The sequence below is a fragment of the Molothrus ater genome, chromosome 1 (assembly GCF_012460135.2).
Source record: "Molothrus ater isolate BHLD 08-10-18 breed brown headed cowbird chromosome 1, BPBGC_Mater_1.1, whole genome shotgun sequence".
NCBI classification, from domain to species: Eukaryota; Metazoa; Chordata; class Aves; order Passeriformes; family Icteridae; genus Molothrus; species Molothrus ater.
The window spans coordinates 45,913,664-45,940,419 of NC_050478.2; the positions used below are offsets into that span (position 1 = coordinate 45,913,664).

At 36.3% G+C, this 26,756-nt stretch overlaps 1 protein-coding gene across 1 annotated transcript in view; it reads left to right on the forward strand.

Moving 5' to 3' along the window:
* Nucleotides 1-22: 22 nt before the first annotated feature.
* Nucleotides 23-26,756, forward strand: part of KIF15 (kinesin family member 15) — a 33,977-nt gene continuing 7,243 nt past the window's right edge. Inside the window, exons 1-27 of the mRNA XM_036396614.2 lie at nucleotides 23-164; nucleotides 1,712-1,754; nucleotides 2,934-3,117; nucleotides 4,243-4,319; nucleotides 5,472-5,509; nucleotides 5,642-5,739; nucleotides 6,111-6,290; nucleotides 6,948-7,157; nucleotides 7,256-7,381; nucleotides 8,723-8,845; nucleotides 9,544-9,667; nucleotides 11,340-11,431; nucleotides 12,239-12,448; nucleotides 13,518-13,695; nucleotides 14,103-14,244; nucleotides 16,535-16,676; nucleotides 17,016-17,204; nucleotides 18,092-18,199; nucleotides 18,963-19,068; nucleotides 19,581-19,746; nucleotides 20,609-20,759; nucleotides 21,761-21,846; nucleotides 22,230-22,305; nucleotides 22,570-22,656; nucleotides 23,614-23,718; nucleotides 24,573-24,695; nucleotides 26,127-26,273. Coding sequence (XP_036252507.1) covers nucleotides 23-164; nucleotides 1,712-1,754; nucleotides 2,934-3,117; nucleotides 4,243-4,319; nucleotides 5,472-5,509; nucleotides 5,642-5,739; nucleotides 6,111-6,290; nucleotides 6,948-7,157; nucleotides 7,256-7,381; nucleotides 8,723-8,845; nucleotides 9,544-9,667; nucleotides 11,340-11,431; nucleotides 12,239-12,448; nucleotides 13,518-13,695; nucleotides 14,103-14,244; nucleotides 16,535-16,676; nucleotides 17,016-17,204; nucleotides 18,092-18,199; nucleotides 18,963-19,068; nucleotides 19,581-19,746; nucleotides 20,609-20,759; nucleotides 21,761-21,846; nucleotides 22,230-22,305; nucleotides 22,570-22,656; nucleotides 23,614-23,718; nucleotides 24,573-24,695; nucleotides 26,127-26,273 — 3,453 coding nt within the window. The remainder of the gene's footprint in view (nucleotides 165-1,711; nucleotides 1,755-2,933; nucleotides 3,118-4,242; nucleotides 4,320-5,471; nucleotides 5,510-5,641; nucleotides 5,740-6,110; nucleotides 6,291-6,947; nucleotides 7,158-7,255; nucleotides 7,382-8,722; nucleotides 8,846-9,543; nucleotides 9,668-11,339; nucleotides 11,432-12,238; nucleotides 12,449-13,517; nucleotides 13,696-14,102; nucleotides 14,245-16,534; nucleotides 16,677-17,015; nucleotides 17,205-18,091; nucleotides 18,200-18,962; nucleotides 19,069-19,580; nucleotides 19,747-20,608; nucleotides 20,760-21,760; nucleotides 21,847-22,229; nucleotides 22,306-22,569; nucleotides 22,657-23,613; nucleotides 23,719-24,572; nucleotides 24,696-26,126; nucleotides 26,274-26,756) is intronic.

The following is a 26,756-nucleotide window of genomic DNA, read 5'->3' on the forward strand; positions in this document are numbered from 1 at the left end:
GGGCACGCGCGCGCCGGTGGAAATGGTGACGCCCGCGCTGGGCTCGGGCAGGAGGCGGGGCCGCGGCGCTGAGCGCCAAATTCGAAGGCGCCGCCATTTTGGAGCGGCGGGCGGGCGGGCGGGAGTCGCCGGGCTTGGAGTGACCATGGCTCCCGGCGAGAAAGGTCAGGGGGAACGGCCGGGAAGGGGCTTGGGGATGTGCCCGCGGTTCGGGGAGCAGGGGGATTGAGGGACGGCTGTTCCCGGGAGAGCAGCGCTGTGCCGAGCCCTGGCGGGGAATCACCCGCGTGGGAGAACCAGTGGGGCCGGGTGCCAAGGGGCTCGGTGTCTCCCGGGGTTCCGTCCTGCGCTGCCCCGGTGGTGTCGGGGTACCTGGGAGTCGGCCCTTTCCCAGAATTGCAGAATAAGCTGAGTCCGAAGGGACCCCAAGCATCATCGAGTCCAACTCCCGGCCCTGCACAGCCCCATCCCCAGCAATCATACCGTGTGCCCGGGAGCATTGTCCGAACGCTTCCTGAACTCTGCCAGGCTGGTGCTGTGACCACTTCCTTGGGGTGCCTGTTCAGTGCCCAGCCAGCCTCTGAGTAAAGAGCCTTTTTCCAACTCAAACCTCCGCTGACATAAATTCAGGCTATTCCCAGGGCTGTGCAAGTACCTATCAGTCTGATTTCAATTTTTAACTGCACCACTTTCCTTGATAACTTGTTTAATTGAAGAATAAATTGCTTAATTAGAAGCTAAAATATTTCTTAGATGTTGAGTAAATCAAAACAGCACATAAAAAGCTCACGCAGCAGCAGGATGTTTAGGTAGTGTGAACGTCAAAGAGAAGGTAGGCATCTTTGCACATCATCGTTCGTTCTGCTGTTAAAGGTCATCCTCTTACAAAAAAACCCGTGTGCTTATAAAGATTTTGTAAATACTTTATTATTGGAATATTTTAAGGCATTGTCTTTCATTGTTATTTTGCTTATTTTCCAAATACAATTTTGTTATTTTGTTAATGTTTTGACTATATTTATGGACTTTGATGTCAACTTAAGTAAAAAATATGTCCCTTAATCTGCCTATGGGGTAATATGTGCTGTCTCCTTGAAATCTGAAGCTGTGCAAAATGACCCTCACTCACAGAATCAGTGAGGTTGGAAAAGACCTCTGAGATCATGGAGTCCAACCTATGACTGTCCAGCACCTTGTCAACCAGGCCATGGCATTGAGTGCAATTCCAGACACCTCCAGGCATGGTGACTCCAGCACCTCCCTGGGCAGCCCATTCCAAAGTCTAATTAGCCTTTCAGTGAAGATATTCCTCCTGATGTCCAACCTGAACCTCCTCTGGCACAGCTTGAGGCTGTGTCCTGTCCTGTCACCTGGGAGAAGAGTCTGACCCCAGCCTCCTTCCAGGCAGTTGTAGAGTGATATGGTCTCCCAGAGCCTCCTTTTTGCCAGAATAAACAAATGGCACATTGATAAGTGTGTGCACATTCACATTAAGGGAATGAAGGTTTCACTTCCTCTGTAACAAACTGAAATCTTTCTGCCAAAGGAAGATATTTACCAAATATTTTCATGCAGTTCTGTTCATGCACAAAACAGGTATTTATAAGGCTCTCCATTTATTTCCCTCTGTACTGCTTACAGTATTTTCTATTTAAGTCAGGAGTTTTGAGCAGTAATTTTAATTTTTGTGTGTCTCTTTTTTCTTTTATAGGAGGTCTGCGTGACTCTTCAATATCTTTGCAGAACTCATCTAGGTAAAATAATATTGGCCAGTTCCCATATATTATTAATCACATTGCACAGAAACAAAACCTAGCGTAACTCTGTGAGATAAAGTTTTTTCTTTCAATCTTTACCTGCCTAAGATTGCTGCCTCTCTCTCCTAATATCCTTAGAGGCTTTTAAAAAAATGTATTCATAAATGAAATGAATGTTACACCGACATGTTGGGTTCCTCTTGGAATGCTGCCATGCAATAAATTTTCATTTGTCCACTAATTCTGCAGCTGCACTTTAGAGTTTATATGAAGAAATATCTCACTAGGAACTTCAGTCCTGTGAGGAAGCCCTAAACTAAAACAAAAAACCAAAAAGCCCTCTTCCAAGTGTAAACTGTGCCACAAGTCAGAATAATGAAAGCACATTTGGCAAATTAATTTGGCGTGTCTTAGGGAAAATGTTATACTGGATTTTTCTCAGGTGCTGCTTATGTTCTCAGCCCTTTCCTCTGCCACTACCCAACTGCACATTTCATTCATGAAGACCCTTCCCCACTTTCAGAACTGTTCTTCTCTTGTTACCAAAAGTAAAAATAGCAGTTAAAACACCCTCCTGCTAAAACAGTTGGAAAAAAATGAAGTAAAGTAAATCAAAGTTTCCTACCACTTCATGTAAGAATTTAATTCTTTGCTATTTTATTGGTGTATTGGTATTTATGGCAGAACTCTTCAGAGCCTTGATGGAAGTCATGCACAGTTACTTATTAAAGCTGATAAATGTGATGAAATTGGTTAAAGATGTTTTTGATGCAGGCACTTGCTATCCTTTATTTGATTCATTGATCAAGAATTTATTATTTTTCCCCTTCTTGTGAGCACCAAATAAAAATGCTGACAACTTTTTTGCTGGACCATAGCACTATCTGATCCATTATTCCATTAAAGCTTCCAGGAGTAAGAAGGGCATCTCCTGTTCACTGTGCAATGTAGTCTTTTAGAGCTAAAGCTAGGTGCCAGCAATGAATTGCATGTAACTGCATGTTCTTTGTTTTTTAAATCTGCCACATTTTTACCTCTATTGATTTCATCTACAAGTAGCATGATTTTCAGACAGACCTTTGTAAGGCTTCATATGCTTCATCTGATGGTTGCAATTTAATTTTATCAGACAGCTGATCTATTTGGAAGTAATCTAATGCATAAACATTTATTTAGTGTTGAAGGTGATGCTATCAAAGTCTTTGTGCGGGTGCGCCCCCCTTCAGACAGCACTGCATTAACCGATGGGGATCATGGCCTGTGTTTATCTGTGCTTTCATCAAACACCATCCGCCTGCACTCAAAGCCTGAGCCTAAGATCTTCACTTTTGATTGTGTTGCAAATATGGAAACAACACAGGTAATCATTTCCAGAATCTCATAACTACTTTTATAGTTTTGGCAACTACTATGCTAAGCTTTTCCAAAGATATAGTGCATCATCATCAGGTCTAATTTTTTGCAGTGGTCAGATTGGAAATGTGTTGTTACAGTATACAATGCAGCACTAAATTCTGCTAACAGTTTTGATGAGATATTTTTTTAGCTGTTAATTTCTTTAATTGGAGTTTGAATTAAAATTGAAGGTTTTATTTGTAAACATTATGGTAATGCCATAGAGAGAAAATAAATCTGCCTGTTGAGACAAATGTATAAAAATAACTGGCAGTCAGTAGCTGATATTAAGATGTGATTTCACAGAACCACAGAATATGCTGAGTTGGAAGGGACTCAACAAGGATCATCAAGTTCAACTCTTGGCCCTGCACATTTGTATTTAAGGAACTTCAAAGTTTATATTCTATTTACTCTATTTACTTCTACTTTTGCCTTTTAAATGGATGCATTGCTCACCTGGGACAAGTAATACTGGAAAGAAAATCCTTCAATTTAATTTCTGTAATATGGTGATTGACATTCTGAACGTAATTTTAATTCTGCTAGGACTCCCAATTCCATTCAAATTCTGTTTAAAAAACAAACAAAACAAAACCTCCCAAAAACCTCACCTGCTCTAGGCTATTACTTGTAGCTAGGCTCTTCTTGCAGATCTAAGAGAAAAATGTGAAGACAGATGAGACTAAGTTGTGCAGCTCTGCTGAATGTGCCATTGTGCAGTGGCAAAAGTTGAAAGCTAGATTTTTTTAAGTGGCACAGGCACCTGGCCTACAGATGATATAAACTGTGTAACATAAAACTACTGGATCAAAATTATTACTATGTATTTGGGAGCTGTTACTATGATGCTGAATTTTATTATTTTTCTTTGAGTTTATCAAGGAATACAATTTTTTCAGAGCGAATGATTTATGTCACAAAGACTTAGGATGTATCATTTTACTCTGAGAAATCCAGGGCTCATCATACATGTCTACCCTTAAGGAATGCATCTATTATATACTATAAAGTTATGGCATAGGAAACACTGGTATAACAGATACTTAAACAGGTGGTGCCAAGTGCTTTCTCTTTCCCTTGTCCCCAGGAGTCTGTGTTCTCAAGTGTGGCTAAAAACATTGTTGAATCTTGTATGAATGGCTACAATGGAACCATCTTTGCATAGTAAGTGATTTTGTAGCAATTACAGTCATTTCATAGCAATGGTGACATTTAAGGAGATCCTGCTAATAAGCAGTTGGGGTTTTAAGAGCCAGAGCCTGCCTGAGGTTTCAGTGAACTTTAAAAGTGCTTCCTTACTGCAGCACAGCATAAGGAATGTTGTTGAAGTATTGGATGGTACTCCTTGCCCCTCTTTTGGAGGAATCTCTATGTAGGTGTTATGCTTTTAACACTTAAGGCTAATAATGCCCATGTAAACCCATGTCAATCTTACTATTATTTATTTAAAAAGTGGGAAGAGAAAGCTAGTGATTGTAGAAGTTACTGTACTGTTAAAGAGAAAGCTAGTGGTTTTCAGCATGTCCATGGTAAAATGAAATGAAATTTGTTTTAACTTGACATTTGGTCAGCTCAACTCTTCAGTGACTCTTGGCTGCCTGTGGGAAAACTCATGAATGATAATTTTAAGTTTTAGAATGTTTTTAAGGTAGAAATATATCCATGACTAGTAATATGAATATCATTATAGTAACTTAATAATTTTTCATTTTGAAAACTGAGGAAGCACTTTGGTCAGAAAATGCTGACTTAAAGGGCTAATTAATCAAAATCTTACTGGGGCGTTTTTAGTGTAGCACAGCTTTTGCAAAACTATGAAGTCCACTTTGTTACAACATACAAATGTGGAAAAATGAAGTGAAATTGCCCTGAGGTTTCTCTAGCATGATTAATAACTACATTAGAAAAAAAATCTCGAAAAGAAAAAATTACTTTAAAGTCAGATATATCCTTATATCCAAATATATCCTGAGTGACATAAAACTCTAAAGATTGACCCAAAAATTAGTTTTATGTATATATTTGAACACCTTCATTTTAATGCTAATTTCCCTTTCCAACAGAGATGAGGAAGGAAATGGTGGGTGGTAGGGGAGACAGATTGGGATTTATCTAATGGGATTTCTTGGTAAAATTTGCAGTTCTATTTTTATACCTTTTTAGCTGACTGATTTCTCAGCTTGCTTCTCTATGCTTATCTTCAGTTTAGAAAATTTTTTGTTTGCTTGTTTTAAGCTTTGACTTTTCCTTAAAAGTTGCAGATAATTGAAAAATTCAGATTAAAGTTTAGTCTCACTTTTTTTTTCTTTTTGTTAGTGGCCAGACTGGGTCAGGAAAAACCTTTACTATGATGGGTAAGTGCATGAGAGATTAATCTTTCAGTGGTTTCTTAATTTTTTTTTTGTCTTGAGATGTATTCCTTATGTCAGCCACTACTCTTGAGTACTACTAATTAATTATTTTTCTAATTAAAAAAATCTCTTTAGGACCATCTGATTCTGATAATTTCACTCACAGTCTGAGAGGTGTAATTCCACGGAGCTTTGAATACTTATTTTTTCTAATTGAGCGGGAAAAGGAAAAGGTACATTTATTTTATAATTATTATTGCAGTAATGTCTCACAGTAAAGATTAGCTAGGGTTGGTAAACTGGTGTGCAGCCATTAAGTTACCAAGATTATTGCCTGAAATGTATTAATGAGAAATGCTTGCATCTAGTACTCTACCAAATTATAGTACAGTTTCTTCAGACACAAGCATGCTCATATTTTGAGTCTAAAAATGCATCTAGGTTTCTGGATGTTGGTTGTCACCTGGGCACTAGGAATGTATAGTGTGCAGAATATATATGCAATCTAATAGCTTTAGGTACATGTGAAAAGAGATTTGCTGCCATACAATGACAGACTTCATTAAACCAATCTGTTTATTGTGTAAATTACTGTGTTTTTCAGGCTGGCAGTGGAAAGAGTTTTCTCTGCAAATGCTCATTTATTGAAATCTACAATGAACAGATATTTGACTTGCTAGATTCTGCTTCAGCTGGACTCTTTCTCAGAGAGCACATCAAGAAGGGAGTCTTTGTTGATGGTGCTGTTGAACAGGTGGTGTCATCTGCTGCTGAAGCATACCAGGTATTTTTTGGCACTTTTTAATGCTGGACTATTCATCTTAAATCTTACATGGCAAATATTCCTCTTGGATTAAAGCGCATTTTTTTGCTTATTTTTGTCTGTAATGCTTTCTCCCCCCCTTTCTCCCTACTTCAAAACACAGTGTAAAAAAAGCTGTTTAAGTCAATGCTTCCTGACTATCCCATACCTGTAAGAAATCAAAAAGGTTCGGAATACCTGAATGGCAATTACAGTAATCTTTCCCCAATGCTTGCCCTACACGTCTCTGAAATAGCAGGAAATGTAGTTTTCTCTGGCTAAGTGGGCTCCATGTGTTCCAGAATTGTCAGGTTTATTTCTCCATGAATGATACACATACAGATAGTACTTGTGTGACTTTAATTTTTTTAAAATTATTCTTGTGTGTACTGCTTTCAAACAGCAGTGGCACTTTTGGAGAAAAGAAGTGAATATTATAACAAGTTCTGCTACTAAGCTTGACTGCAGCTGTATCTTTTTTGCTTTTAAAATACTTGTATTGGAGAACAGTAAAAAAAGTCCTTGTCCTTGAGATTTTTAAAATCTGTTGCATGGAATTATGCCTATGGCTGCTCATGTCACCTGTGTGTGAAGTACAGTCTGACACAGCTGAAATTGTGATGTTTTTTTCATGCTTAGGTATTAACCACGGGCTGGAGAAACCGTCGTGTGGCATCGACCTCCATGAACAGAGAATCCTCCAGATCCCATGCAGTTTTCACTATCACAGTGGAATCCATGGAGAAAAACAACGAGGTTGTTAACATTCGGTCCTCCCTGCTCAACCTGGTTGACTTGGCAGGATCTGAGAGACAGAAAGACACTCATACAGAAGGACTGAGGTTAAAGGTTGGTTCTGTAGGATCTGTGGCATCTTTCTCCTTTCAGATGCAGTGCCCTGTTCCTTCCACCAAATCCATTCACTCTGATTCCCTCCTCTTTTCTAGGAAGCAGGCAACATCAATCGATCACTAAGCTGCCTGGCCCAAGTAATCACAGCACTTGTTGATGTGGGCAATGGCAAACAGAGACACGTTTGTTACCGGGATTCCAAGCTCACTTTTCTGCTACGGGTAATGTATATCCTCTGGATTTTACCTGCTACCTGGGATGTAGAAAAATATATCTCATTGGGCTTTTTAACTATTAAAAGCTGAATTCCAGTGCATTAAAGTTGTTTCATTATTGGGCAAGTGGAAAAAAGATTGAAAATTACCTTTTTAGCCTAAGCAGATTTCTGATCAATCCATTGCTGTTAACTGAAGACAAATCTATTTATTCTCATAAGCAACTGCTACATACATATTTGGAAATTTTAATGAAAAAAAAGCACATTTTCATCCTTATAATTTGGGAAATAATGTGCATCAAAGTGTAGTATTTAGAGATGTGTTGATACATTTGCTGGGATTTCCAGAATTAGCGCATGTGGGCTTAGGTTTGGTCTAGTGTCAAAGATCAGTTAGATTTAGTCTCCTGCATGAGAGCTTATAGGCTCTTTTCAAAATGAACACAAAACAAAGACATAAGCAGTCAAAGATTTGTTGCACTCACCAAAATTCTGTGAAGTGTACATGAATGGCTGTAGTATATTTTTGTAGTATAATATAGTATTTGTACACATACAATATTTGTATTACAACACAGTGCTGTGATCAAAGCAAGATTTCTCAGTGTTCCATCCCATTCTGTGTAGACTGATGAAACTCTGAGGAATTATGTTCTTCCAATGCAACCCAAAATACATAAAAATTGGAAGAGAATTACAACTTTGTAAGCTATTTAAGTGGTTATTTTTTTGAGGTGTCTATACTGCAAAGAAGTCCACAAACATAAGCTTCACTACTACAGAGCCAGAATGCCATCAAGGCTTGTGGACTATTCTGTAGTACCAGACTATTAGTCTTTAGCTTCTCTTGAGATTTGAGAGCTACTTATTTAACAGCACAGAAATGCTGTGCATGTAAAAGGGAGAGTATCCTTTTATATCCTTGGTCAAGAATCTGGTTGACCAGATACCCCAAAAAGATGGTTTGTGATTTTGTTTGATAGCTGCAACCAGAAGAAACATAGGTTGGAACAACGAACTGATGATGTTGAAAGTAGTGTAACCACAAATCTGTAATTACCAAAATTATTTTTGCAGTTGTTTAGAATTTTTTCCTCTCCCTGCTGTTCAGGAGAATAAAGTATCTCCATATAGTCTGGGTGTTGAAGCCACAAATAAAATCTTTATTTAAGGTCACATCCTTTATTTGAAATAAAATCTGAGAAACTTACCTTCTATGTGGATATTTGTTAAACTAAATTATTTCTGCAATTTGTTCAAAATTATGCACAGTATCTTTTAGGAGATGGCTTCATATTGTCACCAAAAACATGCAAATAAAACTAACTTCCATGTTTTTAAATAGGATTCTCTTGGTGGTAATGCAAAAACATGTATAATTGCCAACGTTCACCCAGGATCCAAATGTTTTGGTGAAACACTGTCCACTCTTAATTTTGCTCAGAGAGCAAAGTTGATTAAAAACAAGGTAAGAAAGTTATTTAATGTCTTTATTGTAGCAAGAGACACTTGTCATTTGAGGTACATATCTGCAAGCAAGGTAGCTTCACCGAAGTACTCCTGTGCTTTCACTAATTTAAGTTGATTTCGCTTATTCAAAAACAATAATTTGCATTGTGGTTTTTTTAAAGACAAATTGTTTTTGAAAAGGGCTTGTTTGCTCTTGGTTCGGAATAAAGGCCAACAGCTGGACACTAAGTAATGGCTGCACACAGCTCTTATTCATTGCTTGCTCTCAGAGCACTTCATTAGAAAGGAAAAAGTAAATCTATTAAAATGCAAATTGACAAAAAACGTTCTGATTCAATGTTGTTTCTGTTCACTTGTTCTATATTAATTCTAGTGCCCAAAATGTAATTTTTCATGAGTGGTGTTTAAAAGCATGCTGTCATTTAGCTGAAACTGTCTCTGATGTATACTGCTTTGTGGGTGAAGAAGGTCCAGACAAAATTCTGCAAAAACATTACATTTTTTAACATCTAATTCTATCTGAAGTGCAACTTGCTGATCTCTCAGTGAATGGAATTTTGCTTTTTCAAGGAATTCTTCCTTTTCTAAGATGGAAGGAGTTCTCAGTAATTTTACTGGTTTGCATTCTTTGAGTTTTCTCTTATCATGTAAGATTTTTATTTATACCTTTTCCTAATTTTCTCCTATTTATAAAAGGCTGTAGTAAATGAAGATACACAAGGAAATGTGAACCAGTTGCAAGCTGAGGTCAAGAAGTTGAAAGAGCAGCTTGCTAAACTAACTTCAGTGCCATCTGTGTGCAGTATTTCTGTATCACAAGGTAAGAGTTGGAGGTGAGGGAGAATTTGCTACTTCTGTAACCCAGAAGGTTGGGGGCCTTCATTAATTTTCTGAATTAATGTTTCTGTAGGGAATGACCTACAGGGGTCACATTTTGCTTATGGATCCTATTTCCTGTACTTGTATCTGCTACCTTGCAGAAATTGTTCATGTGGTTTTATTTTCTTTCTCATGATTTTGGGTACTGGACTATGGTTATATTATATGACACCTAGATATTCTTCCACTTCTTAAGATATATGCTGCCTAATCCTTTAAGTAACCAAAAGTTTGCATGTGATTCCTTGTACATTTTAGTCAGAGGGAAGGCACAATGTTGCATTCTTTTTAAGCTCAGGGCAGGATTTTCTTTCCACTTTTCCCTTTTTGCCCCTTCCAGAAGAACCTAAGAGGGATGCTTACTTCCAACAGACATTTGATTTCAATATAAGGTGGAAATAGAGTTTTTAGGTAATCTTCCATAAGCTTCTTATTAGGCCATTTTATCTGCAATACAGATCTCAGCAGAGCTTCCCAGTCTGTTTCTCACTGAAATGCACTGCTTGATAATGTTTGATTGCAAGGTAGTAAACTTTGTCTTGTAACTCTTACTGTTTTTGTGAGTCAACTCTTTCCTGACCTTGCCAAGAAATAGAAGATACAGCAGGAGAAGTTATGACAGAAGCTAGAAAGCCTTGTCTAATATAAAGCCAATGGGCTAGAGTTTTCCCAAGGAAAAAGTACTTTTATGTTAGCATACAAGTTCAGCCAGTAAAAACAAGTCAGAGATGAGGTAGGACACTGAATCATGGTTCATAAATATATGAATATTGACAGAGGGCTCAATGTTTAGACCCATGATAGAATTCTGAGGGAAAACAAGTGATGATGGTTAAACACTGAGGAAGAGTTTTGAGAAGAACCAAATATATCAGAGCTGTGTTTGTTCTGTGCAGTTTAATTATGTTTGCAATACTCAGTCACAGAAATACAAAATCTGCTTTCTGTGTGTTTCAGAAACATGATGGCATTTTAAAATATATTAAATCATGATAATGTAGCTATCATGCACATAGATACTATGGTGATTAGTATTGCATAAATAAGTAGACTTGCCTGTATTAGAACATTCAGACATGCTATTTTGAATTAATTTCTAAGTGGATTATTAAGCCCTCTTAATCCCTTGTGTGGACACTTTCCTTCCAGATTAAGCCATTAATTGTCCACATAATTCAAGCTTATTTTCCTAAACTTCCTTCTCATAAACCAGTTAGTCCACTTTTAATATGTACAAACTGTACTAATAATGGCTTAGTGTTATCAAATTAATTTCAGAGGGATTTTGCATTTTATAGATATGCTTAGCTGAACAGACTGATTCTTTTACTTTTATTAAAGTCCATTGCAAGGCTGTTTAATGCTTGAACAACTTTGTTAATTATACAATTATGTAAATTACCTCTGTTCTTTATCAGCACTTGCAGGTGACTCGGAATGACTGTCTAAACAGTGTGCCCTGGGTATGGCACATGATCTTTGTGGAAGAATTACACTGTTTAAAGAATTTATTTGAATTTACTTTGCACAATTGTCATGTTATAAATGTAGAAAAACCTGTCTAAGTGGTATTTTAATAAATATTGCATTTGTTTCTTTGACTTCCCCTACAGATGCTGTTGAAAAAGGGAAAAACAACATAAATTACATGAACAACTTTCTTGAAGCAATGTTGTTCTGGGAGAAATCAGAAGGTGAAAAGAAGGTAAGAAAACACTGATATTTCTAAGTGCATTCAGTGTACTTTCTGGTGAGAGACCAGTGAGCATATTGAAGCTCTTAATGATTTTCATTTATTTTGAATAAAAATAGTCTGTCCAAAGATAACAAGGTTTGGTAACAAGGGAACTTAGTCAAATGACATTTAAGGTAGCATCTACAGTGGTTAAGGACAATGGCTTAGTAGTGGACTTGGCAGTGGTGGATTAGTGGTTGGATCTGATGATCATAAAAGTCTTTTCCAACTGAAACAATTCTGTTTCTATTCTGTCTTTCAAATTCTGACAAGCCATAGGATAACTTTGATAGTGTATTTAATTTTAGGGAGTGGGGGCTTTATTGGTGTTTTCTAATTTAAAAGAATTGAACAGAACAAGCTTCTGTTTTACTGAATTTGGAGTGTTTTAATCAACAGTGTGTTTTTTAAGCAAATTCCCCAGTCATTCTCATTTTATTGTTCTTTGGTGATGGTATAGTACTGAAACAGACAAAATGGATTTTTTTTCCTAAAGAAAATTAACTGAAACAGGCACTCTAGTGATGTGCATCTGAGGTTCTTAACAGAATACTTACTCTACTAGATCACATTGGAGTTTCTAAGTATAATTTTAGCAACACGTGTACTTTTAGTTCTTGATATGAGCTGGTGCTCTCTACAAATCTGCTAAAAATGATAGTCTGTGTATTTACAAAATTACTGTTATCTGAGATTTTGCATGATTTGTCTGCCTGACATATGTATGTAAGATGTGCACCTTAAAAATTCACTAAATCTGTCTATGTACTTTCTAAGAATTTATTAGAAAAAGTGGCACAGCTAGAAGAGCTGTGTGCCAAGAAGGAAAAATTTGTTCAGTCCAATAAAATGATTGTTAAATTCCGGGAACACCATATTGTTCGCTTGGAGAGGTTGCATAAAGAAGCTGGTGGAATGTTATTGCCAAAAGAGCAAGATGATCTCCTCAGTGACTTGAGGGAGGAAGTGCAGATACTCAGAGAACAGGTAAAGTCTTTGTTTTTTCTTTTCTGGAACAGTTTGGTTTTATTTTGTGAGATAGCTCACGTGTTGTAGTCCTGTGATGGGTGAATAGGGGCTTTTTAGGAAGTTCAAGCAGAAAAGCAGAGGATGGGTGGTGGGTTCCCTTATAGAAGCATCTCAAACACATAGGGCTTCCCTATGGGAGAGACAATGGCTGGGTTTAGAGTTTGTTTGCCTAAGAGGACAGTTTAGTAGGAGTGATGTTGTGGTGGGAGCTTGCCACAGGCCACCTGATCTGGGTTAGGCAGAGGACCAAGTTTCTTTTCAGCAGCTCAAGGAAGTCTCCAAATCACAAATCCTCATTCAGATGGCAGACCTCAAGCTCTATGACATCAGTTGAAAGGGAAAGACAGCAGGATGGCAATAATGCCGTGGGTTTTGAAAGATAATACACATGCCAGGTAGACATATAAAGGGGCATGTGGTCCTGGAGCTGTTTGAAGAACAGCTTTGGCTTATTCAGGTGTCTGGTAGGTGTGGTATCATTTGTGAGGCAGTTATGAAGAGCAAAGAAACACAAGAGAGAAGGCAAATTCTTGAAAAGCAATTTCCTCCAACACAAAGAGGGAAGAGGAGTAAATGTCTTGGCAGAGTAGCATAAATCTGTAGCTCATAATTGAGCTTCAAAGGAAAGGGAGGAGGAAAAGAAACAAAGTTCAGGACAGTCCTTTATTGACTACAGAAACATTACTATGGCTTGCAAGGAAGACACCATTACTGTGGTGTTTAGAAAGCCAAAGTTTAAAATTAAAATGGAAAAGGGTATCAAGAGCAGCAAGAAAAGCATCCTACTGCTTTATTACCAGTAAAAGAGTAATCACATAAGATGTAAATTCACTGTCTTGAGAATGGATTCCAAGGCAGTAAGGAAACTAACCAAAGAAAAACTGAGTAGTTATAACCACTGTGGGAAACGCCTCTTTTCCTTTTCTATTACAGTTTAATCCTTATTAAAGGTAGTAGAGTAACAGCTAGATATCTATAGCATTGTCTGGAAAATAAAAACTGTTGAATAAAATATTGATTACCACAGATGGAGCAACACCCACGAATTGCAAAGTATGCCATGGAGAACCATAATCTCAGAGAGGAGAATAAAAAACTTCGTTCTTTACAATCAGTTAAAAAGGCCCAAGAAATTGATGCTCAGACCATTGCAGAGCTAGAAAAAGCTTTTTTGGAAGCTTCAGCCACAGAGAAAAGTACTAAAGGTAAAAAAAAATGTTTTCCAGATCAATGTGCTTACTGTGTTTCTGCTGTGTGCAGCATAGTGTTGAAAATGTCTGTCTTGATGTATTTTTGCCTTCCTCAAAGTGGTACCTGAAGACTGATAAAACAATTTCACTTAATTGTATTCATGTTGGCTTCCAGCAATAGGGAATTTTGATTTGCATTTTGTGAAACTCATCTATAATCTCATTTTGTGCCCCTTAGTTATCATGAAGACTGCAGTAATATTAATTATTACTGGTTTTCATGTGGACTGTTGCCAGTACCTATTTTTGTCAATTTCAATTGCTGCTGTGCTGTTCAAAAGCTGAAAAACACTTTCATTCTAGTGAAACTTTAGGTATTTGAGCTTCTGTGTGATTTCAGAGGGTCTGTGTTTGTTCTTTAGGTCACCGCTTACATTCCAGCACCATGTCAGTGGAAGGCAACTCGCTGGCATCTGTGGAAAGGCTGAAAGCTCATCTGCTGCAGACCCAAGCTGAACTGGCATCTTCAAAGCAAGAATATGAAGAATTTAAAGAGCTAACCAAGTGAGACAAAGCAGTATTGAGATATCTGTAATTAAGTGGTTTTAAGTCATATCGATTTTTGAAAGACTCAGATCCTGATTATACCGACTAGGCTGGTTCTTTGCATGTAAGAAAGGGCCAGCTTGAGGATAATGGTATGCACACACAGGGTATGTTCCTGTTGAACTTGCTAATTCCCAGTCTAGGGAACAGCCATCATTGAAGCTGAAGGTATATCTGCACTGCTGCAGGTTTCCTTGTCTTTTCCAAAGCCACTCTTGATAGCAAGATGCAGAAAAATGCTTCACACCATGCAGGAGATGGACATACCCTTTAATGCTGGTAGTCACCTCCTTAACAGCACTGGGAGAGTTTGGCTTAGTTTCCATGCAGAGCAGATGTCTTCAGTAATTGAAATATTACAGGTGGAGGTACTGACAGGAAGTAGGAGTTGATGGGATAGGGGAGAACGAGAGGGGTATTCGGGGGTTTGGTTTTTTGCAACAATAATTTTTAATATAAAAGTCTGCAAGTTTGAATCAACATAAATGTAGAATCCAAGCACCCGAGAAAACTCTGGATGACCTGTTGGTTAATTTTTTATCTCAATTTCAAAGATTTTTAAGAAGGCAATAAAACTGTTATCTTGAGACTTGTTATGGGAACAAAGGTTTAATTCAGATCAGAGCCAAGACATGGTGTCAGTAGTACATTTATATCCATTATATCCATAAACATGAGGTAAGGCTCTACTTTGCCCTTATTAATGTAGTAAAGAATTTACTGTCATTGTTCTCCTAGAGGGCATCACAAGATAATGGGAATGGCCTTACTAATACCTTCAGTGTTCATATGCATGTGAATAATACATTACTTCACTTGATTAACCCCATTTCTGAAAAATTCAGATCTTGTAACTGCAGATAGAAGAAAAATAACATTTCCAGCAAATGTAATGCAAACCTGGAAGGCAAAAGGGACCTGATACTTTTTAAAATTTATTTTAATTGTACCTAACAATGTTGCTTTCTGTTGTTTTCAGTGAAATTAAAGTGTAATTCTAAAAGCATCAGGCACAATTTTGCCTCCCCACTTCTATTTTTACAAAGTAGCTTTTAAATCCTTTTTGTTCTTTTAGGCAATTGTGCAAATCTGTATTTTTATTGTTAGGTTTCTGTGTAGCAAATCCTATGAACTTTATAAATAATAGTATTATGATCTACTGAGATTATCAATTCAGCAGTCCATCAATTGTTCCATATCATTAATTGCAGTAATCTCTTTATATTTTTATATAGTGATTAGTTTATTTTTCTGCCCATTAAATAGATTTTTATTTTATGTATTCCATGTTTTGTGAATGTCTTACTTTCTTGTTAGTATGTATGCACTTTATTATCAATTACCAACATTTTCTTGGTGGAGTGCAGTCAAACAGAAATGTGTTTTTCAGCCTTTGGAGTCACTAAATTTCACTAAACTTAAACTTGTTTCCAGTTTCAGAGTAACTGAAACTTTAGATACAGGTTACATATGCTGTAGCTGAATAAAAGTAGAGTAAAATAGCCATTTCATAAAAACAACATATGCTAATTTTTCTGCTGTCCAATTGCAGTCAGAACTTCTACTCTGTTCCCTAAGTTTTGCTGCAGATGCCAAGAGCATGAGGGAAAATTATTGCATTAAACTGCCAAGAGATTAAATAGCATGTTTCCATTTGTGCATAGACTTTGACCCTACCATTATGACAGTAATGGCAACTATCACAGTAAAGCATGTAGTTCTGCAAAATACCTAGTGAAAATTATTCCTAAATTTCTGCTCAACTGTTGGATTTCAGCTAAAGGGCAAAATAATCTTAACAGAGCAGCACTTTCAAAAAAAAAAAAGTCTTTAAAGGATTTTCTTTAATCCTGGCAAGCTCCAGTTTAGACTTCTCATATAACTGGATAACATTTTTAAAGCTTAAAACCATATTGGTATGGGTGATATCACTTTCTCATAAAAGGAACTGCAGAGCTCTCAGCTTATTTCTTACTATGTAACGGATTTTTTTTCTGACATGTTTAGTTATCCATCTGCTTGCTTCATTATGCAGGCACAAATAAGCTCCTTAGCTCTTTAATTTTTTAGACGTTATTTTTTACTTTTTAATACAGCAGTAGTGGCTTTCTTCTCAAAATAATGCATTTTGGTGTTTGGGTAAAGGTTCAGCTACAGTTTGCTCATTGGCACTACTGTAGAGTATCCTTACTGATAGGAAGGCATACTCATGGAGTCATTTTGACAGTAGCAAAATACTTCCTAACAGGAAAAAACAGATGGAACTGGAATCAGAGCTCCAATCCCTTCAGAAAGCCAACCAACATCTTGAAAACATTCTGGAGGCAACCAAAGCACACAAGCGCCAAGAAGTCTCTCAGCTCCATAAGCTACATAGAGAAAACCTTAAGGTATGAGAATAAGTTTTTTTAAGGCCACACATACTTACTCCTGAGTTGTGCAAGAGTACAGACTGTCCTTTGTGTGACCTCTTAGCCTAACTAGTTTTCTGGAATGTTTTCCATACATGATAAAACAAATAGGCTACTTTTTGGTTTTGGAGCTTTAACTGAATGACTGCTACTGTCATCAGATGACAAATCTGAAGAAGTAATAGTAATTCAGAACTAGCCACTTTAAGTATTTTATTTAATTATTCTGCCTATAGAATTCAAAAAATACAATACCAGACAAAGTTTTAATTTCATTTTACAGTTAAAATAAAGGCTGCTTTGTAATCTTTGTAACAGAGCATAACCACTCCAACTAGAGCTTACCAGCTAAGGTCTCGTCTTGTGCCACGAATAAGCCCAGATTATAATTTTGAAGATTTTCAGCATTGTGAAGAGATGATGGATGACATTCTAAAAGAGCCAGTTCCTCCAGAGATAAGTGAACAAGCATGTGAAGCCATTGCTGAGGAGCTCAAAATGGCACAGGTGAATGTTCTGAATAGAAAGTGAAGTGTATGTGCAACATAATTAAAAAGCAGGCTTTGCCCTGAAATACCTCCCCTGCACCAAGTGCATTTTGATTTGCATGGGAAACTGAAGCCTCTCATTAATACTTAACACTAAATAGTTCTCTATACATTGTACTTGAAAGAGGATTTACAACAAAAATACTGAAAGTGATTTGAAGGTTGAATATCATAAGTAGTTTGTTGCAGGATGTTCATACTTTTTTCTATATAAACCTGATAACTTGTCTCTGAGGAATCCTCTTTATAAGTTGACAGCTACATTTGGAACAGTATATAAGCTTAATATATAATACTGCATTATTTGAAGAAACCTGCCAAATAATGCTTTTCCACCATTATACATTGTCTCGTATCTTTTCTAGTGGGCAGGGAAGGTCTTTTGTCACATAGAAGAATACTACATATTTATCTGAACTACTCTCTAGAAGCTGGAGCCAACTTCAGTGCATGAAAAACCCTGGCACAGCAGCCAAAACCTCTCTTTGATGCTTACCATAGTACAGAGATCCTGTAAGAAGTTTAACTAGTCTATGTTTTGACTAATTTCTTTTTAAAGCCTTATTTTTCCAAGATAAACATGTGTCGGAAAGCTAAGTGTTTTTTGGATTCAGTCCTTGTATTCACTGATGGATTTTCTTGTGTTTTGGTAGTTAAGTTAGAAATAGGAGAAATAAGCTACTTAAGATACTAGTTGATTTTTTGAGTGTTCTGTTTTCTGTTGGTTCAGGTCAGAAAAAAAGAAACTTGTTGACTTTCTATATTTAATAAACACAGACTGCCATATGGCATGTGAAAAAAAGTGCAAGATGGGTGCTCTAATTTTGAGTGTCTGTTGTGTCACAGGAGCAACTGAGCACAATGCAGACAAAGCTGGATGAAGAAGAAAGCAAGAATATGAAACTCCAGCAGCATATTAATAAACTAGAGCACCACTCTGCACAAATACAGGAGGTGAGAGAACAATGTAATATAGGGCTCATGTAACTATCCTACAGTCATACTGCTCTGTTGTCTGGTGAGGTCTTGCAAGGTTACTCGCATTTTGACAAATTTACATAGCATCATAACTGCAAGAAGATAAGGATTTAAAATCATGGAATAGTTTGGTTTGGTTTAAAGGTCATCCAATCCAACCCCCCTGGAGTTGGAGTAAGCAGAGAAGGTTCATATAACGTAACACTGCAGTTTTGAGTTTGGTTTTGTTGTTTTAAATCTTGTGAATCCAAGCCTGCTTGAGCTTAAAAATAAGCAAATAAACACTGTTGTGGTTGGGTTTGGCCAACTTCATGATTTTTGGAAAACAGCTATAGCAACAAGGAGATTTTAAACTTTGGAATGCTGAAAATATTCATCTCAGTCAGAACTACCTATCAGATATTTGCAAGTCTTTCTTAATTGTTTTATCATAGAAAAGGAGATAAGCCCTGTATTCTTTCCACATCAGTCTCACTTGTGATATCTGTGATATCAGCTCCTAAGCTGTGGGTTCCTTTTAAATGAACTTTTTAGATAAAGTAATGTCTTCAGTTATATATATTATTTTTTCCTTGGACATTGAGGGATTTCAGAGTCACCAAATACTGAATTTAAAGAAAAATGTGTTTATAATCAGTTGATGAAATGCTTTAATACATCATTATATTATTGTTACAGTGTGTGGCCTACCCACTCCCACACTTCCTTCTATTTAAAAGATTTTACTTTTCTTTTCAAGCTTCTTTCATCTGAAAGGAATGACTGGAGTAAAGAGCGCCAGGAGCTCCTTGAACAGATAAAATCACTTGAAAAGCAGCTTCAGGAAAGTCAAAACAATGCTGATTGTAAGTCTTTGTAATACTAAAATTTCATTAAAAGTTTGGAAGTGTCTTACTGTTTTAAATCAACAATAGCACATGCTGAGTAACTATTTGGCATGTTAGACATTCTGGTTTGATTTTTTTTTTTTATAAAGAAAGCAATTTTTAATACTTGCATATCATCTTTGCCTAGTCTTGCACAGTATACAATATTCAAAATGGTTCTGTCTTTGAATATGGAGGAGGTACAGGATACAGTATTTAAAATGAAAATATTAAATAAAAACAAAGGATTAAACCTCTATTGTCTATGTAAATTACAGTGATATTGTCTGGAATGCTTTTGATTCACCTTTAAAGTCAGTGTTTTGTTGACCCTTTCCGATCATGAAGCCTTTTTGTGTGTGACTTTTGAGATTAATTCCACTGAAAACATGCAGAGCTTTGTGATCCCAACAGGATCTGTAGCATTCTGTGTCCTATATCTAGCACAGTTTTCCAAATAACATGTAAATTATTTTGGGGTTTTTTGACAGTATTGACAAGTGAAGTCCATGACTTGCGCATTGTCCTGCAGTCTGCAGACAAGGAGCTGTCTGATGTAAAACTGGAATATAATGCCTTTAGGGAAAAGCAAGAGAGAGAAATAAGTCAGCTTTCTGGTAGACATATGGATGTACAGTTCCAGCTGGACAGTGTCAGGTATGATGGCAGTTTGGTACAATGCCTTGTCATCCCTTCTGGATGCATCCAGCGATTTAGTCATCCTCTCCTGTGTATGAACTTACACTTCACATGTTTTCTTTAAAGTTGCTGGTTTGTGTTTGTCCTTTGTTTGTTTGTTGGGGGGTGTTTGGTTGTTTGGGTTGTTTGATTGGGGTTTGTTTGCTCTGTTCTTTCATGCCTATTTCAGACAACATGGTGGAATTATTAGAAAGAAAACAAAATGTGCCTGCCTTTATTTTGCTTTCCTATATAATTTTCTCATTAAATAGGATATATCTATAAACTTGCTGCTCTCCAAAATTTAAGTCAGTTTGGTCGCATGAAGCAGGTGACGTAATGACACTGCTCTAAAAATTACAAGCAGAAAGAAATCACAAAAAATAACTGAAGTTTGAGTATCAAAGCCAGAAAAGCTCATTGCCTTGTCTGCAATAATTGCAATTATCATCAGGAGAGGATAATCAGTATGATTTTTAATCACTAATGTGATTTAGTTATGTTGGGTTTTGTTGCTGTTTTGTTTAGTTTGTTTTGTTGTGCTTTGGTTTTATGTTTTGGGTTTGTTTTTTATTCCTGGAAAACTTCACTCATTTTGTATTATAGCAGCTCATGTCTTAGCTGAAGTAATTTTTTGAATGAGGCATTGTAAGACCAGGAACCTGGAACTGAAATTAAATGCTGTGGTTGTATTGGTGCATTCTGTGTCAGCAGAAATACTGTTTGGAGAGTATTCTCTCCCTCTGTATATTATTTGGATATTTTAAAATACAGTTGATTGGAATATTTTTATAAGGACACAAACCCTTACTAGATTATTTGGTCTGGGTTTTTTATGAAGGCTAGAACATGAAAAGATTCTTGAAGAAAAGGCAAGCCTGCAGGATGACTACGACAATTTGCAGGAGGTGGCCAAGTTTGAGACAGACCAGCTGAAGCAACAACTTGAGGAGGGGAAGCAAGAAGCAGAAGCAATGAAAACTGAGCTGAGTGTAAGACAGTCAAGGATTTTAAAGGACTTGATTATACAGAACCCAGACTGCCTAACTTCTATTATTGTATCACTGATAACATTCCACAGTAGTAATAGGTTTCTTAGTGATTTCATTTGGAAGATGTACCCAAATTCTTTTTCCAAACTTAGTGCAAGATTTTTGCAACCACAGGCTATCAGAAATACCCAGTAACATCATGAATAGTAAGTTTTTAGGCTGAAGAAATTGCTCTGGAAATGTTGAGGGAGATGATTAATTGCTAAAGGAATAAGATGCTTCTTTGGAAAAGAATCTTGACATTGAAAAGCTGAGATGACCTTTTATCTCCGGGCTAGCCAAGACTAGCCTAATTATTCTATCTTTACAAAGCAGTTTCTTAAAAATTTTCATAGTGGATGTGATCTTGTTAAAATGATCTATGGCTTGTGGTGGATCACTGTGCTGCAATTTAGTTGATACTGTCCTTGAAAGCCTGTCAGACTGCAGTGACTGCAAAACAGCAGCAAGGTTGCTCAAGGGATTTTGCAAATAATTTTGCCTGTGTTTCTGCAGGGTATGTAGTGCCTGCTCGGCAAGTTTGATATAAATTTTCCTTATTAGTGTTTAAGAGAATGCTGACAGATTGAATATTATTGATTTAAACTCTGTATATTTCAATATTTTGAACAAATACAGAAATTTAAAATGCCCCCAAATTAATCTACAGTTGAAAATTCTAAATTTTCCCTTCACAGCCTTGGATATTGAGGAACATCATAGCTATATGAAACTATTATTAATGGCAGGTGAAAAGATTTGATTACTTAATAGAAATAAGCCTTTACTTTTGAACGTCTTCACGACAAACTAAAGATCTTCCAGTTTCCAATTAAGGTTTTCTGGGGTGGTTGGGTTTTTTCAGCCATCTTAAGGATTTGTTTAGATTTTTATTTTCTTAAATTGCTTTAGATACCTTATATTGTAACTTCTTATAGCAAACATATATTTTGATATTCTAGAACCTTTTGCAGCTTCTGAAAACAGAAAAAGAACATAATGAAAAACTAACATTACAATTACAAGAAGACAAAGAAAACAATTCAAGGTAAGCTTTAATTAGCAGTAGGGTTTATTTTCATCCGCCCTCATTGGTGCTATATGTTATATTCAGATGGGGATCCTATTTGTAGAGGTGTTTTCTCCAGATGGGCTTTTTATTTCATCCAAATCAGAACAGCAATTCTTTTTTATTTAAAGTAATTTCATTGTATAGTTTTTCATGTCAAAGATAAAATTCTGTCACTAGTAGCAGTGTAAGGCTAGTAACTAAAGTATTAGACTTTTGTATAGCACTTGGGAAGGTGATAACTGAAGAACTTAAAAAAATTAAGTGCAAATAAAATAAACTCATATCACTTTGTTCTTGTTAAAATTTCTCTTACATTTCTAGTGAGAAATATAATCAAAACATGTTTTTATTTTTACCAGGGAGCTGTTGAAAGTACTTGAAAAGGGACAGGTGGAGAAACCATTTTCAGAATTGGAAACACAGTGTGAGCAGCAGGTACAACAGCAGATTTGAATATGTGAATTGTGTGTTCGTGGCTTTCCTTGGGCAGTAATAACAAATTTTATTGGTGTACTGACTGTTAGCTTGATCACTAGCAAAATAAATGTAGAGTACTCAGGCTACGTACTGTTTTGTTAAGCTACTGGTTAATTTTTTTAGGTAAGGTTAAAAACTTACTTTTTTTTTTCATGACTTGGTGCTTTATAAAATACACCAAAGGTAGGGAAGACATTCCTTCATAAATATGATTTCCTCTAGGAAGCAAAACTGAGGACATTGGAACAGGAGCTGGCTGCTGCTGAAGAGACTATTGCTTCTTTGAAGAAGACAAATGATACAGATAAGGTTTGGGCTTATTTCTGTGTCTGATACACACTCTTGTGGGTAACTATGTTCTGTAATAGAGATGAAAGACCAGAGCCTTCCTGTGCTGCTCAGTAATTTTGTGCTTTTAGGCAATCCTGGCTATATAGCCAAGTAAAATAAATCCTACTTTTTCCTAGCACAGACTTGGTAGGGAGGTAGGAAACTGGCATGCATTCAGAGAAAAGACAAGCTGACTGAAAGTTAAACAAAATCCAAAAATGAAGGTAAAACTGTCTACTGGGCAAAACATTGAATGCCTAAACAATGCATAATTCCCCAGATGATTAATAGAGCCTTCCATTCAGGGCTCTGCTGTAATGGGCAGATGGAAAAGGTAAGAAAGGTGTTGTAAGAATGTGATTGTGTGTCACATTATTAGTAAAATCAAAGCACTTCTTTATGCCAAGACTGTTGTAGTATGAAAACTGAGTTCCTCTAGTGCAACCATATGTGCTGTCTATAAAACAGGCACAAGAAATCACATGGTGTGTTTACTGCCTGACATGATGCAATGATAAGTATTGCTTTTTCCATCATAAACCCAAAAATCTGACATGCATAAGGTCAGAATCACCTGGTATTGTCAGTGCAGTGGTGTTTCTTGAATGTGCCTTTTTCCATTACAAACAAACATACCCTTAAATTATAGTAGTTCTGTTCTCCTATTAGTAAAGCATTACTAAGACTAAATCAGCAGGCTAGTCTTCTCTTCTAAGGAACACTGCAGGATATTTAGCTCTTTCTTTAAGTGCTTAGAACAAAAGCCAGTGATTTAGCAATGAATTTTCTGTCTATTTTTATATGTGCAGTTTGAGGACTCATTTTCACCTGATTGATTAATGTTTAGGATTGACAAATTATATACCAAAAAAGTCCAGTTATACATTATATGGATTTTATATGTATTTTATCAGGATTAATTTTTTTATGTTGCAGGAAGTTGTAACTGACTTGATGAGACAGATCCAGGAGCTGAGGTCTTCAATTAATCATAAAACTGAGTCCATAGATGGGCTGACAAGAGAGCTGGAGGATATAAATGTATGTTCTGTCATTTTGAAGGACGTGGTATCGTTCTTTAGAATGGGATGCAATGGCATGTCTTATCACAGGTCTCAAACAGTATAACTTGCTGCAGTGTTTTAGAAGGAAACTTCTTTGTTTTGACATGTTGAAATCTTCTGAACATTTTATGCCTAAGGCTGTCTCAAAAAGTGAACCCTCTCCATGTGGTGGGTAAAAAGCTGTGTCTCTAAAGGGACCTATTCACCTACTGTAAACTCCACTCAGCTGACAGTCACATTTAGATTTTCTCAGAAATTGGCAATTTAAGACCTCAGCAATTGAAGCTGAATTGTAAATTTATTTTTTATGGAGTGAATTTTTATGTTGCTGGTATTACTATGTTCTACATCTGAAAACAAGTATAAAGAACTAAAACTGTGTATTTGAATAACTATGAATAAATATGATGCCTCTGCTTTATTAAAATAGGTCTGGTTTGAAAATTGATAGAGAAACCAACAGAATGCTTTACATAATATATTACGTGTGAACTATGAATGCCAAAGGTTCTATAGAAGAAAAATGTTGATCAGACAGATTTCTAAATAAGGCTATCTCTTCAATAATGGTTTTAGTGGGTAATATGTATTGTGGTGGCTAATTCACATTAATAATCTTTTTATATCATTCTGACAACTAATCTCTACAAACAATTTGTATAATTTAGCAAGTAAAATATATCATTCTGGTTTTAGTCATTGTCACTAATTTCTAAATGTAATTGTCATCAAAAGATTTGTGATGTACATTTATTTGGCTTCTGTTTGCCAACTTTACCTGATAACATGTTTTTCTAAAATATTTTAAATCTGATTGAATGCTTTTTGTAGTACAAGTATAATATTGTTCTGGCTGCAAAAGAAGAAAGCACAGGAATCATAGAAGATCAGGAAAAGAAGATTGAAGAACTGAAGGAAGCCTTGGAAGGAAGAGAAATAGCTGATAACATTGAGGTAAAAACATTAATGTTGGTGTCTTATGATTATTTGTTCAACCAGACCAACTGGATGTAGTTTTGCTTAAAATGCTCATGTAAAACTTAACCTCATTTTAGTTCAAACTACAGCTAGTTAAGCTGTTCGTAAAAGAATTTTTCATGAGATACCTGACAAATTCTGTTAAATTACCATGTTACTTGACATAAATATTTTATAAGCTACTTCATAAAAGCCTATGCTAAGAGCCTGGTTTAATTTTGTTAAGGCCACTAAGGAATCATCAGCTGAATTTAATGGCAGCTTTAGATGATGCAGCTGAGAAATTGAAATACGTAGAAGAATATATTATGTTCCACAGTGTCTCTTCCCTCACTGCACTATATTCAGCAATATCTTTTCTTTACTCATAATTTTAACTAAAAGCTCCACCTGCTGGAAACTGATCTAGGGCACACATTTGATTCAAATGTGGTTTTGCTTTTTAATATTGTATCTTTCTTTAACTCTGTCTTTTCTATTACTGCTGTCACCATTATTTTGTTGAACATGTCAAGCAGTCACAAATACTAGCAGCTCCTTACATGTAATTCCTACAAGATCATCTGTGATTAGATTTGCTAGTCCAGTCAGATAGCACCAATAAAGTCTTCCAGGGAGGTGTGTGTTTCTCAAAGGACATTAAACATAATCAAAATCTGTTTTAAAATAAACAGATTGTGTTCATAATCATATCTAAAAGTGACATTCTGAAACCCAAAGCTGAGTTGTCTTGCAAATGGATCACTTAGGGGCTTTTGGCTTTTTTTAACTTAGTGCCAGTTCCTGTTTCAATGTTATCCGTGGGTATATCTGGCTCCTGATAAAATTATAGTGTTTCTCCTTTACTTTATACTTCAGTTACTAATTTCATCATGCGTTCTTAACTGGAAAAGAACAAATCTGAGGTGGCATTTAAAATACTAGATGAAGTTTCTCCTTATGTGTTAGCACATCTTTCTTTAGGTATGATGCCCCTTCAGATAGGGTGGGAGTATAGATCCTAGAATAAATGCAAAGGTATCTGTGGAATATCAGTGCACTAAAAAAAGCTGTTATCACTTCAGTGTGATTAAAATCTATACATTCTTTTCTGGTTTCTTTTGAAGTACATATTATATTTTAAAATAGTGACTAATTCTAAAGATCTTCCACTAGAATCTTAATTGTCACTATACTGGGGAAGAGTCCTCATTTTTGTTCTGTAACCAAGACCAAGGATATGAAAATATGCTAAAATAAATTTATAGATAAATGCTTGCTACAATTAATGATGAAAAAGTAGAAGGAAAAGGGAGATGCTTGTAGCTGTTAGCAATCTCAGCACCAATGACAAAACATCTTGAAACAACTGACTTAGAGCAATAACTTTAACATTTCTTTTTTCACACATCCCACGACTTAAAACAGAGGGACCTTCTGTGTGAAGAATTGCGTCATACTGCTGATCAGCTGATCAGTCTGACAGAGGCCTCTAAGAAACACCATGCATTGCTCCAGTGTGCACAGGAAGACATAGCAAAGAAAGAAGCTGTAATCCAGGAACTCAGGGAACAGGTAAAACAAAGAAATATTCACAGTTAGCTCGTTGAGAGGGAGCTGTGGTCAATTGTAGCTTCTGAAAAAGGTTTCACTTGTCATTTTAGAGCATCTGGTACATAGTCCTCTTGGAAGAGAAATGCTCCTTCTTGTAAAAGGAAAGTAGTAGCTCAGAAACTTCTGAACAAAGATTAGGTAACTTTTAATGTTTTGGAACAGTTGTCTAGAGATCACAAAAATGTGTACTCTGATAGCAGAGTAAAATTATCAGTATCTGTAAGAGCAGAGCAACCTCAGGTTATCAGCAGTGTAACCTAGGGGATTACTTTTTCCTCTGCTTAACACTTATCCACAAACAGTATCATTATGCAATAGAGATAACTGCTGAGCTCTGTAAATTATGCAGTGGTTTGGAGCTGCTGCAGACTAAATAGCTATATTAAACCTTTGTACAAATTATAGCTCTAGTTGTCACAACTATCATAGTGCTAAATAATATAT